General features: G+C 38.2%; 1 protein-coding gene across 1 annotated transcript in view; it reads left to right on the top strand.

The window, feature by feature from the left end:
- The window catches only part of syndig1l (synapse differentiation inducing 1-like), a 108,857-nt gene that overhangs the window by 37,180 nt on the left and 54,489 nt on the right, over positions 1-17,188 (top strand). The window contains exon 2 of the mRNA XM_020933735.2: positions 9,897-10,034. Within this exon, the coding sequence (XP_020789394.2) occupies positions 9,897-10,034 (138 nt within the window). The remainder of the gene's footprint in view (positions 1-9,896; positions 10,035-17,188) is intronic.

Raw genomic sequence — 17,188 nt, 5'->3', positions numbered from 1 at the left:
CAAAAGACAGACCTGTGGCAAAACCAGGACTAGGACTGGATCGGGACTAAACTGGGACTAGACCAGGACTTAACCAGGACTAAATTTGGGATAGACCATGACTAAACTAGAACTAAATGAGGACTAAACCAGGACTAGAACAAGATCAAACCAAGTCTGCATAAGGACTAAACCAAGATCAAACCAAGATCAAAACCAGGACCAAACCAGGACTAAACCAGGACTGAAACTGTATTAGACTGGGACTAAACCAAGACTAAACCAGGACTAAACCAGGAATGAAACAAGACTAGACCAGGACAAGACCAGGACTAGACCAGGGGCTAAACCAGGACTAAACCAGGACTAAACCAAGGACTAAACCAGGACTAAACCAGGACTAACCAGGACTAAAACAAGGACTAAACCAAGGACTAAACCAGGACTAAACCAGGACTAAACCAAGGACTAAACCAGGACTAAACCAGGACTAAACTAGGACTAGACCAAGATTTAACCAGGGCTAAATTAGGGATAGACCATGACTAATCTAGAACTAAACCAGGACTAAACCAGGATTAGACCATGTCTAAACCAACTAAACTAGAACTAGACCATGACTGAACCAGGACTAAACACAGTGGAGCACTTCCTGTATTACCACATGACATCACGAGGTGGAATTGTCTGTGAGTATTTTCTGTTTGAGAGAATATCTTGTCTTAAATATGCACAGCTTGTGTCCTTAAACATGTGTGAAAACAAAGAAATAAACAAAACACAACTCCAGGCATGTTTTTGACAAAGAAACGACAATATAATACAAATAAAAATTAAAAAACTCAATATCTTAAGGGTTATAAAGTAGTAGTTAACGAAACTAAGTATTTTATTATATATATTTTTTTTACAGTTTTGCTTCATGTGGGCCTAAGTCTGTTCTCCTGCAGTTTTGTGATTACAACCTTCCCTTTAAGTTTTCTAAAGCACCTTCTGAATTATTCTTGAAAGAGCTCCTTCACTTTGGCACTTTTATTTGGCTCCATTTGAAAAACTCAAATCTTTGAAAACCACGAGTACAAAACTGTCTTTGAGGAAAGCAAAGTTAAAGGCTGCTCCAAATTTTTCCCATGTATTTGAGCAAAATGTGTCTTGCCCCAGTACAGATGTATTCTATAAGCAGCTCTTGAGGTCATTTCAGTCATTTTACTGTCATCAGAAAGTGCGTGTTAGCATGCTAGTTGTTGTTGCTGCTCTGTTCTGGTGTTTAAAAGCCACGGGAAACGTTTAGAAACTCACCGTGGAGAATTTGAACCACTGGAAACCATGTACAAAGGACCTGTTATGCAAAATGTAATGTTTTGTTTTGCTTTTAACCGTGGTATAGTGGTTCTCCTTCTTATTTACCCTCTCGCAGTTGTATTTAAAGTGATTCGTGCATGTTTGACTCATCTTTATTCTTCTGGATTCAAGACGTCGTTGCTCTAATCTGTACACGCCAGCTTTTAAAAACATTCGTTCTCCACTTTTCATTTTGTTTTCTTAATCAGTGATACGTGTAGGATTTGGCAGCGTGGTGTAGTCGTTTTGGTACAAATGCAGCAAAAAAACAAAAAAAAAATCTGGAGATGCCAACAACTTCATGGATCTTTGTTGTGATGACATTTACAGCGACTTCAGCTCCCGTCAGGAAAAAAAAAACATTACGATTTAAAAGTTCCAAATTAAAACTTGATGATCAGGGAGTGACACAAGCACAATATGTCTTCTTGACATGTTCTATATTACACAAAGTTAACTCCAAAATGTCCAGAATTTTGGACGTAGGACCTCATGTCCTAGTGAGCCAGAGTGTTGGAGACGTGTGGAGACACTTTTTAAAAATATTCCATCCAGTCCTTGTATCTGCAGAGGTCACTGGTGCTAGACTAATGCATGTCAATGGTCATAAATTATACCAAGACTAAACCAGGACTAAACCAAGACTAAACTTTGACTGAACCAGGACTAAACCAAGACTAGACCAGGACTAAACCAGGAATAAACCAGGATTAGACCAGGACTATACTATGACTAAACCAGGAAAAAACAAGACTAGACCAGGAATAAGACAGGACTAGACCAGGACTAAACCAGGAATAAACCAAGGCTAGACCAGGACTAAACCAGGAATAAACCAGGACTAAATCAGGACTGAACTAAGACTAAACCAAGACCAAACCAGGACTAGACAAGGTCTGAACCAGGATTAAACCAAGACTAGACTATGACTAAACCAGGACTAAACCTTGACTGAACTAGGACGAAACCAGAACTAAACCAAGACTAGACCAGGACTAAATCAGGACTAAACCAGGCCTGAACCAGGATTAAACCAAGACTAGACCAAGACTAAACTAGGACTAAACCTTGACTGAACTAGGACTAAACCAAGACTAGAGCAGGACTAGACCAGGCCTGAACCAGGATTAAACCAAGACTAGACCAGGACTAAACCAGGAATAAACCAGGATTAGACCAGGACTATACTAGGACTAAACCAGGAAAAAACAAGTCTAGACTGAGACTAAACCAGGACTGAAAATGCATTAGACCTGAACTAAACCAAGACTAAACCATACCTAAACCGACTAAACTAGGACTACACCATGACTGAACCAGGACTAAACACAGTGGAGCACTTCTGTCTATATCTCCAGAACTCAACATGCTCTGTTCCACTTTGTGATGTCATGAACCAGTAGCATTCAAGTTCACCTTTAGTTTTACCTTTAGTTCAGCAGAAATGGTCAATTTCAGAGCCAGAACCCTCCAAATGATTCTAATGAAGGTGTATGGAGTGGAGCACCTGTATGACCACTTGATGACATCACAAGGTGGAACAGAGTGTTTTCAGCTTGATAGAAAAACTCAGCCTAATTATGCAACGTGTGAATGAAACAAAACACAACTCCAGGCATGTTTGTGACGAGGAAACAACATTATAACATAGATCGGAAAATAGTGTAACATGGGAGCTTCAAAATGCACAAGTTCAGTTTTTCATGTTTTTAACACGGTAAAAATCAGGCGTCTATTACACTGAAGATGACAGCGTTAGGATTTGGCCATATGCTAATGTCTCTACCATCCACGGCGAGCATTAGGAGAAGATGTGGAGACTGTTGCGTGGACCGTGAAATGGGGTTCTTACAAAACCAGAGGAGGAGGAGGAGCGTTTGATTCATACCAGCGTACATCCCAAATGCGGAGACGCCCTGAACCATAGCTCGCTTTAATGCCGTCTGTTGTTTTTGAAATGTCTTTTTGGAAGGTGAAATGTTTGAGTCTGCATAGCTCCAAACTAATGAGAAACTAATGGTGCGTTACCGTAAAGAAAGTGAAAACGTGCAGTGACATTACAAGGACTGAGCTGTTTGGGCTTCTGTTGTGGGAAATGCCTTTTGTTTTGTTTGCCGGTAAATGCAGATTTTGTCTCGTGAGCGTTGGAGTTGAAAATCGCTTTCTTAAAACTTTCCAAAACTGAAATTACCCATAAGTCCTCTTTTCACAGCTTTAACTTTAAATGAACTGCTGTGTGGTTTATTGGAGATTGAAGGTAGATGATGGAGTGTTTTTTCTGTGACAATTAAACACACGCACTACACTATTTTCTGCTCTATGTTAGAATGTTGTTTCCTCATCACAAACAAACCTGAAGTTGTGTTTTTTTGTTTTTGTTTTTTTCATTCACACATGTTTATCACCTGCATATTTAGGCTGAATTCTTCTCTCAAAGTTCCACCTTGTGATGTCCAGTGTTGGGGAGTAACAGATTACATGTACCAGAGTTATGTAATCAGAGTACAAATTATGAGTAACTGTATTCGGTTACAGTTACTGTTTTAATGAGTGGTAATTGGATTACAGTTACTTTGTTGAAATTAATGGATTACACGGTGGTGTTTTCCCGTTTTCACATTTCGGGCTATATCCCTTATTTTTTTTTGGTAATTCCACTCATTGCCGGACACTAAACAAGGTCCAAACCAGGTCTAAACCAGGTCTAAAACCAGGTCTAAACCAGGTCTAAACCAGGTCCAAACCAGGTCTAAACCAGGTCTAAAACCAGGTCTAAACCAGGTCCAAACCAGGTCTAAACCAGGTCTAAAACCAGGTCTAAACCAGGTCTTAACTAGGTCTAAACCAAGTCTAAAGCAGAACTAAAATCAGGTCTAAACCAGGATTAAACCAGGATTAAACCAAAACTAAACCAGGACTTCACTTTGTGACATTACAAGCTGGAACAGAACTGTTTAAAAACGTGTTAAACGAGAACATAAAGACTTTGAATACAGTTATGGTACAAAATTGAGCAAGACTAAATTAAATGAAAATCCACAAATGTTGAATTTAATTAAAGTTCACTCTATGCAAATGAGCACTAATAGCACTTTTACCTTGGTCTACATCAATACACACATATTTGAATGCTCTTCGCGATGTTTAAAGACAATAAAAACAGTCGAAGGGTAGTCAGTATTGCACTGGCTTCTTGATAACTTTAGAATTGATTTTAAGATTTTATTGTTTGTTTTTAAAGCTTTGAATGGACTGGCCCCACAGTACGTCTTGGACCTCATCCCCATGTATACCCCTGTGCTCTGAGGTCTGAGGTCCAGCCCCAGCTCAGGGGCCTAAGACGAGACTTAAAACCAGGGAGGACGAGACCTTCTCTGTGGTCGAAACTCTGGAACGATCTGCCCCTCCACGTCCGAACAGCCCCCAGTGTGGAGAGTTTTAAGTCTTGTCTTAAGACCCACTTTTATTCTCTGGCTTTTAACACCGCGTGAGTTGTTGCTCCTCTGTGTTTTTTATTTATTTTTATGTGTTTTTATTGGTTTTATTGATTTAATTTATTTATTGGTTTATTTATTTCTATTCTATGATTTTGTTTTTATTTTATTTTACTGGTTTTATTATTTTAAGACTAGTATTATTTTAGTAGTTTATTATATCTTATTATTGTTGTTATTATTATGTATTTGTGCAGCACTTTGAAAACTGTTTGTTTGTGAAATGTGCTATAGAAATAAAGTGGATTGGATTGGAAATCAGATTTGAATCAGTACTCAGTTTTCCCACTGTCATGCAAATCCTGCAAAAGTCATGGACATTGAAAATGTCATTTTCCAGTCCTGGAAAAGTCATGGAATTTTGTAAATTCAGTGCAAGTTTTGGAAAAGTCATGGGCCCTGATCTTAGCGCTAGTGTTAGTGTTAAAGAGCACATCTCTTACGTCACAACCCTGAGCTGTCGATGAATGTGCACTGATCCCTGTCAGAGTCCAGCCACTAAACAGCACCGAGCAGTTTTCTACGGTGGTTCTGATGGTAGTTTACCTACTGCCGATTAACTTCATAAACTAATCAAAGAGGCACATTGGGAATAATTTGGGCATGAAATTAAATGGAGCTGATGTCAGAAAGAGTACGAGGATGTGAGGAAATCGACATCGCAGCATTAGGACACAGACAGAGTAAGAAAACACACTTTAGGACATCGCTGTAAACATCCTGTGAATGAGCAGCTTTTGTACTGATCCAGATCAAACCAAACCAACAATCAAGCAGAGCTGAGCCGACACAGGGAGCAGGCGAGGGGCTGTGCTCTGCTGCAGGAGGACGACGCACGAACATCTTGCACAGCACACGGACATATTATGAATGTTAAACATTTATCATCCTAATATATTTCCAAATAAAATAAGTCTTGAGCATGTTACATCTTGTTTTTTAGTGGGCTAGTTTAATATTTGTTTTTATGATTCTGGCAATTCACTGAACGCGCCACACACCACCTTCAGTCTGCTCCACTCCGCCTGATATTCAGCCATGGCACACCTCTTGTTTAGATCTCCAGACCTGCACTTAGATTTGGGGCAAGATCGAGCCCCAAATCTAAGTGTGGGAATTTTAGTATCTCTTTCAAGCAACTACAGCGTTCTGTTAATTTATCATTTGACTATTATGATTATTTCTGAACATATGCACCATTTGTTTAAAAGAGGCAACAATAAATGCACTGACAGTATTTTGAATGTTAAAAACTATACCATACTATACCAAACCAGAAAGGGAGTGGAAAGGGTTAACATGTCATAAAAGTCTGATCAATTCTACATGTAGGTGCCATAAAGTCATGGAAAATTCACTTTAGGTCATGAAAAAGTCATGGAAAAGTTTTGAAATTTTGTGAGAAAGAGTGGGAACCTTGAATACTGGATACTCTTTTGAGCAGGTATCGATACTAAAAAAGTCACATTCACAGGTCAGAAATGAACCGTTCCTGAATGTCTTTAGAATGATCTTGAGTTGTATCAAAACAAGACACAGGCTACGTTCAGACTGCAGCCTGAAGTGACCCAAATCCAATTTTTTGGCCCCTATGTTCCTGTATCTGATCTTTTAAAGACAGTCTGAACGACACAGATCCAATTTTTTCAAATGTGACCCAGGACACTTCGATATGTGGTCCTAAAACCGATACATATCCGATCTTTTGACATTCAGTGTGAACGGCCAAAGCGCATTCATCCGACCTACACGTTATCAACAAGCCACAAACGTCACTATTCTGCACTGAAGTAGGTGAAAATTGTTAATGAACTCTGTGTCACTGAAGTGAAGCACATCACCACTCACCACTCTTGGCTACGTCTCCACATCCACATGTTTCTTTCAACGGACGTCGCTGCCCGCTGTCCCACAAAACACCACAGCCAAAAACCTCGTCCTTCTTCCTTCTCAATCTCCTCCTTAAAAAACAAGAACTTTAAAATCGCCAGTCAATGCTCACATCATGACAACTTCTTGACGTGCTCTCATCGTGTGTGCATGTGGGACACTTTTGGGCCGTTTAATGTTCACACTGGAGTCACATACAAGTCACATTTAAGTGGAAATGTAAATGACCTCACAAAAACATCAGATTTCACAAAAAAATCCAAATTGAGCATTAAGCCCTGCAGTCTGAACGTAGCCATAGACTAGTATATGCCCATGGACCACTATGGAACCTACCTCCATTCCACACTCTTCTCTCTAATTTATGTCTCTCTTTTTACATTTTAATCTTTATGATTATTTATGTTTTGATTTGTTTTTATTGTGATTTTTATGTATTTCTTATTCTTTAAAGCACTTTGAATTACTTTGTGTACGAATTGTGCTGTACAAATAAACTTGCCTTGCTTTGACTTACCTGGACCACTGAGGGATCACACTGATGTAAGACCACATGGGAATATAAAGATGTACTCATTTAATATTGAAAATCACATTATATTGTCTAAAAAAAGTGTTTTTTTGTTTTTTTTTGTGTTTTCTTTTTTTTATCGTAATATCAGTCGGCATTGAGCATCAAGTCTATTTAGTATCAAACCTGACTTTGACATTTTAGTGTCGTGTCAACACTAGAGGGATTCTGAAATGTGATTTTAACCTTTTAACCATTTGCTGTGTTTTCATTTCATATTTCCATGATTCATCTGAGCTCCACAGCTCCACAGCTCCACCTGCCTTTGACTTGTATCACCACACACAGATTCTATTCTATTTCATCATATTCAGCCTTGAACTTCAGACCTGCCCTTTTAAACAAGACCAAGGTCATTTCAATGCGAAGAAAACACAACATGACTAACGCTCAGCTAATGGATAAATATGAAAAGTCTATACAAGGATGTGGCCTTGACTATTTTCTGCTTCACTTAACATAGCGATGGGTTTATAAACGACTGATGTATTTACTGGTGTTCATTTTGTGTGTACAGATACGTCTTACTCAAAGGTTAAAGGGCCCATATTACACTATTTTCTGATCGAGGTTACAATGTCATGGCAAACATACCTGGAGCTGTGTTTTGTTTATTTCATTTACACAAACCCTTCATATTTTACAACCTATAGATAGAGATGCCAAAAAAATGTCAAGTTCAAGTAAAAATAAACAAACTCAAGGGTAAGAAACATGTGGAGCGCTCATATTTCTGCAAAAAAAATAAATAAAAGGCACATTTCCAGGTGGCCATGTTTGTTTTGGTGTGTGTGGGCGCTTCACCTCTGGCGTCCGACCAAACCACAGCGCTGCCCTGTGATAAAAGCAACCAACCTCAACCAAGACATTTACATGCAAATCTGAGCAAATGTCAGATGGATGAAGAAAAAAGAATCCTTATTAAAGTACATGTTTTTGTCATTATTGCTCACGGTTATGTAGAAGTAGTATTACGCAGTCTGTTCATTTCGAATACTCAATGATCAGTTTGTTTGGTTTTAATGAAGAATATTTACAGCCAATTTTCTGTCAGTCACAGCATGTGGTTCAGAGCACATGGGAGACTTTTAGAAATGTGGCTATTTTGGGTTGAAATGCGGTCATTGTTGGACTGTTGTGGCGAAAAAGGAGCTGAGTCCAAAGGCAAAGCTCCTCTCGATCCACGGTCCCTGGTTCAGTCCTGGTTTAGTTCTGGTTCAGATCTCCGTTCTTACTCTCGCCTATTGTCATGAGCTTTGTGTAACGGCCCAAATGGGTGGTTGAAGAGCTGGAGGAAGTGCGTGTGGAGAGGGGAGTGGAAGTAAGTGGAAGGAAATGGATAGGGATGTAACACTAATCAAAATAAAGTGACACTATGTCATCAAAAGTCATCAACATATATCAAATTTTAAGTCTCTGTGCTTAAATTCATAGTCTTAGTGCAGCAGCAACAGAAAAGAGAAAAAAAACTACAAGGAAACTATAAAGGAACTACAGAGACCATAATCCTTTGCTCTGTTTCAGTGCAGACTGTATGAAGAAATAACTTTTAATAAGCGCTTTTAAGTCTTACTTCTTTTGATTATGACAGGACCTAAGACTTGTCGAGGCATTTCAAAAGGAAAAAGTACCATATTCATAATTTGTTCAGCCTCATGAGTAGAGGTGTGCAAAAATATCAAAAATATGAATATATCGTATCATTTAATGTGGTGATACAGTATCGATATCATGAGCTGCTGTGTCGATATATCGCTAAGAGTAATTTTTGGTATATTTTACTAAATTATTTTGTTACAGAGCTGGAGCTTGTTGGTGGAAGGAAACTCATTTATGCGACACATTTGACATTTTCAGTTTTGATGAGTTTGTGTTTTAACCTTAATTTTTTATTGAATCGAATCTTAATCTCACTGTATTGAGATAAGGATCAAATCAAAATCTCACTGTATCGAGACATATATCAAATCGAAAGCTCACTGTATCGAGATATGTATCGAATCAAAATCTCACTGTATCGAGATATGTATCGAATCAAAAGCTCACTGTATCAAAATATGTATCGTATCGTGGCCTATGTATCGTATCAGCAACTTCTTAATGATACCCAGCCTTACTTGTGAGATGTGTATTGTAAAAATATGTAACCCTAAAAATGGATGGATGAATTTTAAAGTGCACTATGTAAGTTTTTGGTGGGGTCCGTCACCTGTTTGTTTCTATGGATATATCATTGATCTGTCTGGAATGTTCCACAGGATGACATTAAACAGTTCTACCTTACATTTATTCGGTTACAGGTGGTTTTATAGCTTAAAAATACCTACAAAAACAGGCATTCTGACTGTGAGTGGGGTCGCCTCTCCACAGATCTGACCTGTAACTTGGTCTGGTTTGGTCTCCATGAAGATAGAAAGGTTTAATGTCCAGACAAAGCAGTTACATTTCCACGGAGACAAACATTTGACGGACCCTCCACCAGAAAAGTTACACAATGCAGCTTTGAGAATGAAGTCTATAAGAAAATAAAAAGTGCTTTGTGTGTTTTACTTATATATTTATTCCTCAGTTCTATGTAGCAGTACACGTGTAACTCACATGTTTGGTGATTTGTGTTTCAGACGGACTGCTCCAGTGACAGTGAGAGCGAGGACAACTTCATCGTGGTCCCTCCCAGAGACCACCTGGGCCTGGCCATCTTCTCCATGCTCTGCTGCTTCTGGCCCTTAGGCATCGCCGCCTTCTACTTCTCACAGGGGGTAAGAGCAACAAACACGTCACCACGGCAACGCAACGCAACCACAACACACGCTCCTGGTACAAAGTGTAGGTGACTCAACTCTGTCACACGTGAATGGAGCTGCTTCTGTCTAGGGATAAATAACAAGGAAAAAAAAAAAAAAAAAAAAAAAAACGGCACCTGCTTCTACTGGTCACATTTTAAGACATGAATAAAAAGCTTTACCATGTTTAAAGATGCATTGCGTAACTTTTCTGGTGGAGGGTCTTCGTGGAGATGTTATTGCTTGGAATGATTCACAGTATGTTATTAAACCTTTCTATCTTCATGGAGACCAAACCAGACAAAGTCACAGGTCAGATCTGCGGAGAGGCGACTCCGCTCACAGTCAGAATGTCTGTTTTTCGAGATAGTTTTGAGCTGTGAAACCAAAAACTGTAACTGAATAAGTGTAAGGTAGAGCTGTTTAATGTCAAACTGTGGAACATTCAAGCAGAGCAATGACATAACCATAGAAACAAGCAGGTGACAAACCCCCAAAAAGTTACATAGTGCACCTTTAAGATTGTCCATAGCTGCTTTTACAGTGTACTCTATGTGGGACTACACAAAATAAAGTCTGCAGACAAATAAACAAGCACTAAAGAGAGGATATTATTCTTTTACGGGGTATTAACTGCCAACACACAGCATATTTAGATCACCATGTTCCCTTTTATTGTTTTGAAAATGCTATATCCACAGAAAACAACATATTCACATTTTGGGAACGATGTTATAACATGATAGAAAGTTAACAAAAAAAAAAAAGAAAAATGAAAAGTGAGGTCTACAGTTATTGCAGTTATTTCTCAAATAAATGGCACATTGTGTATCTTAGTCGGCGTAATTGTGCATTATTTGCTATTTTTATTTGAAAGGTTTATTTCAGTCCAAATGTACAAATCCAAATGTAATAAACACCATCTAAATGCAGGAAGTGATGTTGCTTTGTGCCCTGGACCTGACACCAGCTGTTTTTTTTGTTTTGTTTTGTTTTTGTTTTGAAGCTATAAGGATATGTTTAGTTTATTTACAGACTTGGCATTTTGCACTTTTGTAACTAAGGCCCTAAATTAAGCATTATTTATTGTGTGTTTTGTTTGAAAGAGTGTGAATTTTATTTTCCGTTTTCTTTTTTCGTTTGTAATTCTGGTCCTGTAGCTTTTATTACAGCCAGATGACACAACTACAGCATGTAGACTGTGAAATAACAGGCTGTACTGAAAAATAATGGCAAAATTAAGAAAAAAATCTAGATGAGGATAGATGGGGTCTGGAAGGGTTCAGATGTATGAAGAATCCCTCGTCGTCCAGGTAGAATCCATATTGCAAAGGAGAAATAAAATGTTTCATCTGGACAAACATTTTTTTCTAGGTTGAAAACATTTTGCAGCTCATCCAAGCTGCTTCTTCAGTTCTGGTCAGAATGTCAGGGTTGTCTTTGGGGGAATTAAAGTGGCTATTTTTGTTTGGAAAGACAACCCTTCCTTGAACTGAAATGGAGGGCTCAGACATCATCTGTCTCCCGTGTACAACTCCATCCTCAAACCGAAAACGAAGAGAACCATAGAGGTATCCAGGTCAGGACCATGAGTGCGAAAACCTTGAATGATGATTCTAATATGTCTACTCACTCAGGACAGATTAATAGGCTTAGCTAACAAACAGAAAGTATAAACAAATAAGGTGTTAGTTTCAGAGTAGTTTCAGTGTAGTTAGTTCCTCCCTGCAGGCAGACATATGGAAGTGTCCACCAGCATCTGACCAGAACTGAAGACGCTGAAAAACATTTTCAACCTAAATAAACATTTGTCCAGGTGACAAATTGAATTTCTCCTTTGCCACCCCCTCTTTAACTTGTTTTGTAAAATGTCAGCACCATGGACAGCTCACCCAGACAGCCAAACTTACAGGCCAAAGCTTTTTTATGTCACTTTTTGTCACTTGTTTTTTCCCACCTTTCGTTGACACAGGCAAACAAAAGATTGATGTAAGAAAAAGTGAAGGAAAGAATCTTGTTGCTTGTCTATGAATTTCAGAACCTTGGACAGCTCTGTTTGTGGTGCTGAAATGAACAGCTAAACATACAGCGATACACAAACTCAGCCTTCCGTATGTCATTCTGTTTAACTGGCCTGTTTACTCTTATTGTTAATGTTTAATTAGCAAAAACTCACAGCGCACTATCTTTCATAACCTGGAAATTTACTAGTATACAAATACACCCACTTACACAAGTCTGCACACAATGCCTGCCTCAGTATTTTTAAATCAATAGTTTCTTATTTTTCTGCTTCACAAACTCTGAAATAATACATAATAATTTCGAGGCTGTTGCATAAAAACTCTGAGAGAAATCTATTATCCAGTATAACGTATTTATCTCTTTTAAAATGTTACTTTTTAAACAGGAGGTATTATGCAAAATTGACTTTTTTGTGCTTTCTGTCTCATTAAAACCATGCCTGAGGTTTTAGTTGTCATCCATGTATGTCTGAGTAATTTAGTGATCTCTCCTGGGCCCTATTTGAACCCTTCTTATGGTTATTTGTAAGATTCTGTCCAGTGCTCAGCCCACAAGCCTGTCACATATCACAACAATTGTTCATAAATATTCAAAAGAATGATACTAGAGAATGTAACGATATCCAGATCTCTCGGCACAATATTATCACGATATGCATCTCACAGTACGATATTTATTGCGATATTTTGGAGAGACTATTATAATTGTAGAGAGAACACTTTTTTTGCTTTTACCTTGACAAGATTTTGGTGTGAATTATTTCTGTCATAATCCCAAGAATTCAAGTAAAAAACATTTCTTTTCATGCTGTTTGCACTGAAATGAATCATGGGATATGTAGTTCCCTATATTTATAAGCTGTTGCTATTATAAAACCATACATTTAAGCAAAGGAACTTGTGACTCGATATATTGTGACAGGCCACAACCCGTGTATCATTTGTTCATTTGTTTTTCAATATAAAACCAAAATTAAGAAAAAGAAAAAAATAACTGTTTTCTTCATTATTTGTCTCCAAAACCAAAATGAAAAAAAAGGATAACGATTAGTTTTTTTCAGTTTTCGATTTTGTGTTTAAATGAATAAAAAAAAAAAAAAAAAAAAAAAAAAAAAAAAAGGGATAATGGCCATTTCCTGCTTTTGTGACTTAAACTACAATGCCGGACTGAACCAGGACTAAACCGAGACTAAACCAAGACTAAACCAGGTCCAGGACCAGACCAGAACCAGGTCGGGACTGAAACCAGGACTGAGTCCAGAACCAGGACTGAGATTGGGACTGAGACCGGGACTGAGACTGGGACCAGACCAGAACTGAGACCAGAACTGAGACCAGAACTGAGACCAGAACTGAGACCGGGACTGTCTCCGGGACTGATACCGGGACTGAGACCGGGACTGAGACCGGGACTGAGACCGGGAACAGGACCAGGACCAAGACCAGGACTGAGACTGGGACCAGACCGGGATTGAGACCGGGACCAGACCGGTTATTGTTACACCTGATGCAATGTGCAGTAGATTGATTGTGCTGTGATAGCACTCTGAAGGGAGAGTGACTTAGTGTAGAGAGCAAGGAGATTGGGGTGTCAAAAATGTAAAATTAAACTTTATTAAACATGTTATTACATAGTTTTTGGTGAATATAGCATTTTCAAAACTATAAAAGGTAACATGGAGATCTAAATCTGTTATGTGTTAGCGGTTAATACCACACAGAAGTGTAAAAGTCCCTCTTTAATTTGTGTATCATTAAACTAAAGAGCCACTTCAGTATCAAAGTTTGTTTTTGCTTTTTCATACTGCGTCAAACAGTGACTCAGAACACTTCAGTGCTCAGGATGTATTCATTTATGCGGCGTGAACGGTCTCATCTGTGCAAGTCGATCTCGTCTTTCCAGTAGATCAACTCTATTTACTAAACAAGAGCTCAAAGCTGCACTGTGTAACTTTCCTGGAGGAGGGTTTTAGAATGTTCCACAGATTGGCTTTAAAATTACAGGTCAGATCTGGAGACAGGCAACCCCAATCCCATTTTTTGTTTTTTTTGTTTTTTTGACCTTTTTCTTTTTTCTATTATAGGATCATTAATACAGTATTTACAACTGTTAATAGCTGTGGTATGTTAATAAATTCGGTATTCAATATTGAGACAATAGAATGTGATTAAATTGTAGTACTTTTTATATTACCATGTGGTCTTATATCTGTGTAATCTGTCAGTGGTCCAGTACAGCTCAAGATCGTTCTCAAGCTACTTCAGAAAGCTTCATTTCTGTCCTATGAATACGGCTTTTTTAGATTTGATATTTGCTCAAATGAGGATTTAGTTTCAGTATTGATTAGTATCTGATTTTTGATATAGTAGCAGTCTTATTTTAGTACTTTAAACTCATGGTTAAAGGGACAATCCGGAATTTTGGACATAGGACCTCATTTCCTAGTGAGCCAGAGTGTTTTGGAGACGTGTGGAGACAATTAAATACATTAAATATTCCATCCAGTCCTTGTATTTGCAGAGGTCGCTGGTGCTAGGCTAGTGCATGTCAATGGCCATAGTTATCCTGCCACTAAAAACAGTCTTACCCACTCCACAAAACACCCGAAGCAAATCTATTATTACACCAGACTGTCCATGTGAATGTCTGTGTTGATAGAATAATTTTAGAAGTAAAACCAACCTTGCATTTGAAGGATTTATGTCTGAGCAGCAGCAGTGAGTTGTACTTCCTGACAGAAAATATGAGAAAATAGTCCCTCAACATGTGACGATTCATGTGATGCAAGGTTAGTTTTATTTCAAACATTATTCTATCGACACAGACATTCACATCGACAGTCTGGTGTAATGACATGCACTAGCCTAGACCCAGTGACCTCTGCAAATACAAGGACTGGATGGAATATTTAAAAAAGTGTCTCCACACGTCTCCAACACTCTGACTCACTAGGAAATGAGGTCCTATATCCAAAATTCTGCACTGTCCCTTTAAGACGCAGTGGAGCGTTTATTGAGACATCACAAGGTGGAATATTTGAGAGAAGAACTCAGCCATGTATGATTTGAACAAAAGAAAACAAAACTCCTGGTATGTTTGTCATGAGGAAACAACATTTTAACATAGATCTTACCCACTCCATAAAATGCCCGAAGCAAATCTATTAGACTCAGACTGTTGATGTAAATGTCTGTGTTGATAGGATAATGTCTGAAATAAAACTAACCTTACGTCGCATGAATCGTCGCATGTTGAGGAACTATTTTCTCAGCAGCAGTGGAATTTGACTTTGTCCGCCGCTGCCAAGTTTTCTATCAGGAAGTACAACTGCTGCTGCTGCTCAGACATAAATCCATCAAATGCAAGGTTGGTTTTACTACTAAATTTTCTTTATCGACACAGACATTTACATCGACAGTCTGGCGTAATGATAGATTTGTCTCGGGTGCTTTGTGGAGTGGGTAAGACTGTTTAAAAAAGTGTCTCCACGTCTCCAACACTCTGGTTAACTCGGAAATGAGGTCCTATGTCCAAAATTCCAGACTGTCCCTTTAAATTGGTAAATGAAGAAAACATTTGCAACACTATTTCAGCTCCATGGACAGTGCACACTCCAGTCAGTTTGAGCATCAAGCAAAAGTTATTTCACATCAATTATTTTACTGTATTAATATTGTTTACAGGAATACACACTTCTTGGCAAGACACTTCATCCTCATATTCTCCTCAGTTACTGTATAATGTGAAAGTTTGTTGCAGAAAGGGCTGCTGGCATAAAAAAGAGACCTGCCAAATGACTGTGGCAGCTCAGAATAGAAAGTGAGAAACTACAAGAAAAATAAAGTCAAAAAACATGTCTTTTTCCTGTCGAGAGGCTAAAAATATTTCAGGACCACGGACAGCTCCTGGCTCAGTTTGGAGAAATCTCACTGTACTTTTGGGTTTGGAAAATCTGTTCTTAAGACCACCATGAAGAGTATCCCATGGCTCATGCTCATGATACTTTATACACTAGTAGTTTCTTGATATTTCATTTAAGACATAACCAATAAGCTATCCACTAATTACCTAACAAACCAAAATAGTGTAATTATAATTTAGTCTGTCATAACACACTTTGACGCACAATATATTTAAACTGCAGTAATGCAAAAAAATCCCAATAAAACATTTTAAACAGACCATATTATTAAAAGACATGAGTTGCAACCCATAAACAGCCAAATTAAGCAATAATTAGCCAGAAAAGTGACTTATTCAACTCTCTACAGCTCAAATCGTATTGTATTACCATAAAAATGATAATATAAAACATATACAAAGTTTTGCAAAGAAAAAGTAAACATGATAAATATTAAGCCCCAAAATATATTGTTCTGGCCTGTTTACATGAGAACGCTTGTGGGTAAAAACTGCAAAATATTTTATTGGAAGTGCCTTTCGTTTAGACGGTGATGGTGTTTTTGGGGCTTAAAAAAGCTAAAATCTGATAATAATAATAATAATAATAATAATACATTTTATTTATATTGCACTTTACATAAAATAATCTCAAAGTGCTACAGGTAAAAACCATCTTCCAGAGTGGAAAAGTTGAATACACTCCGCCCTAGCGTTTCAATCTACACTGACGCAAAACTCTGCTCAGATCTGCTCATGTCACATACGCGTTTACGTCACACAATAACCCAGTCAAATTCCACACACTTTTGCGTCACCATATGAACGCAGATTTCCTCCCAAAAACTGTCGTCTAAAGCGAAATAAAAAGACTTTTGAGTCTTCTGTTCAGACCTCCATCATACAAACACAGCCTGTTGATATAGTAGTAGTAATTATTGTATCAGGCCTAACTGTAGTTCACTATGGGCTGGGAGCTAAGCAGGGTTGGGCCTGGTAGGTTCTTGGATGGGCGACTCCTGGAAATGTAAAGGCACCACAGTAAAACAGCAGTGGTTGTAGTACTGAGGGACCGATGAATCACATTGGCAGCCACACTTTTGTCAGTCTGCCTCAAGACAGCTGTGGCTACAATAATAGATACCACCACTGAGTTAAGACTTTGGTATATATAAAGAACCATATAAATCCAGGGCATTATTATA

This window comes from Boleophthalmus pectinirostris, unplaced genomic scaffold (genome assembly GCF_026225935.1).
Source record: "Boleophthalmus pectinirostris isolate CB_2022bp ecotype Guang Dong unplaced genomic scaffold, ASM2622593v1 HiC_scaffold_13, whole genome shotgun sequence".
Lineage (NCBI taxonomy): Eukaryota > Metazoa > Chordata > Actinopteri > Gobiiformes > Gobiidae > Boleophthalmus > Boleophthalmus pectinirostris.
This window is presented reverse-complemented; position numbering and strand designations above follow the sequence as displayed.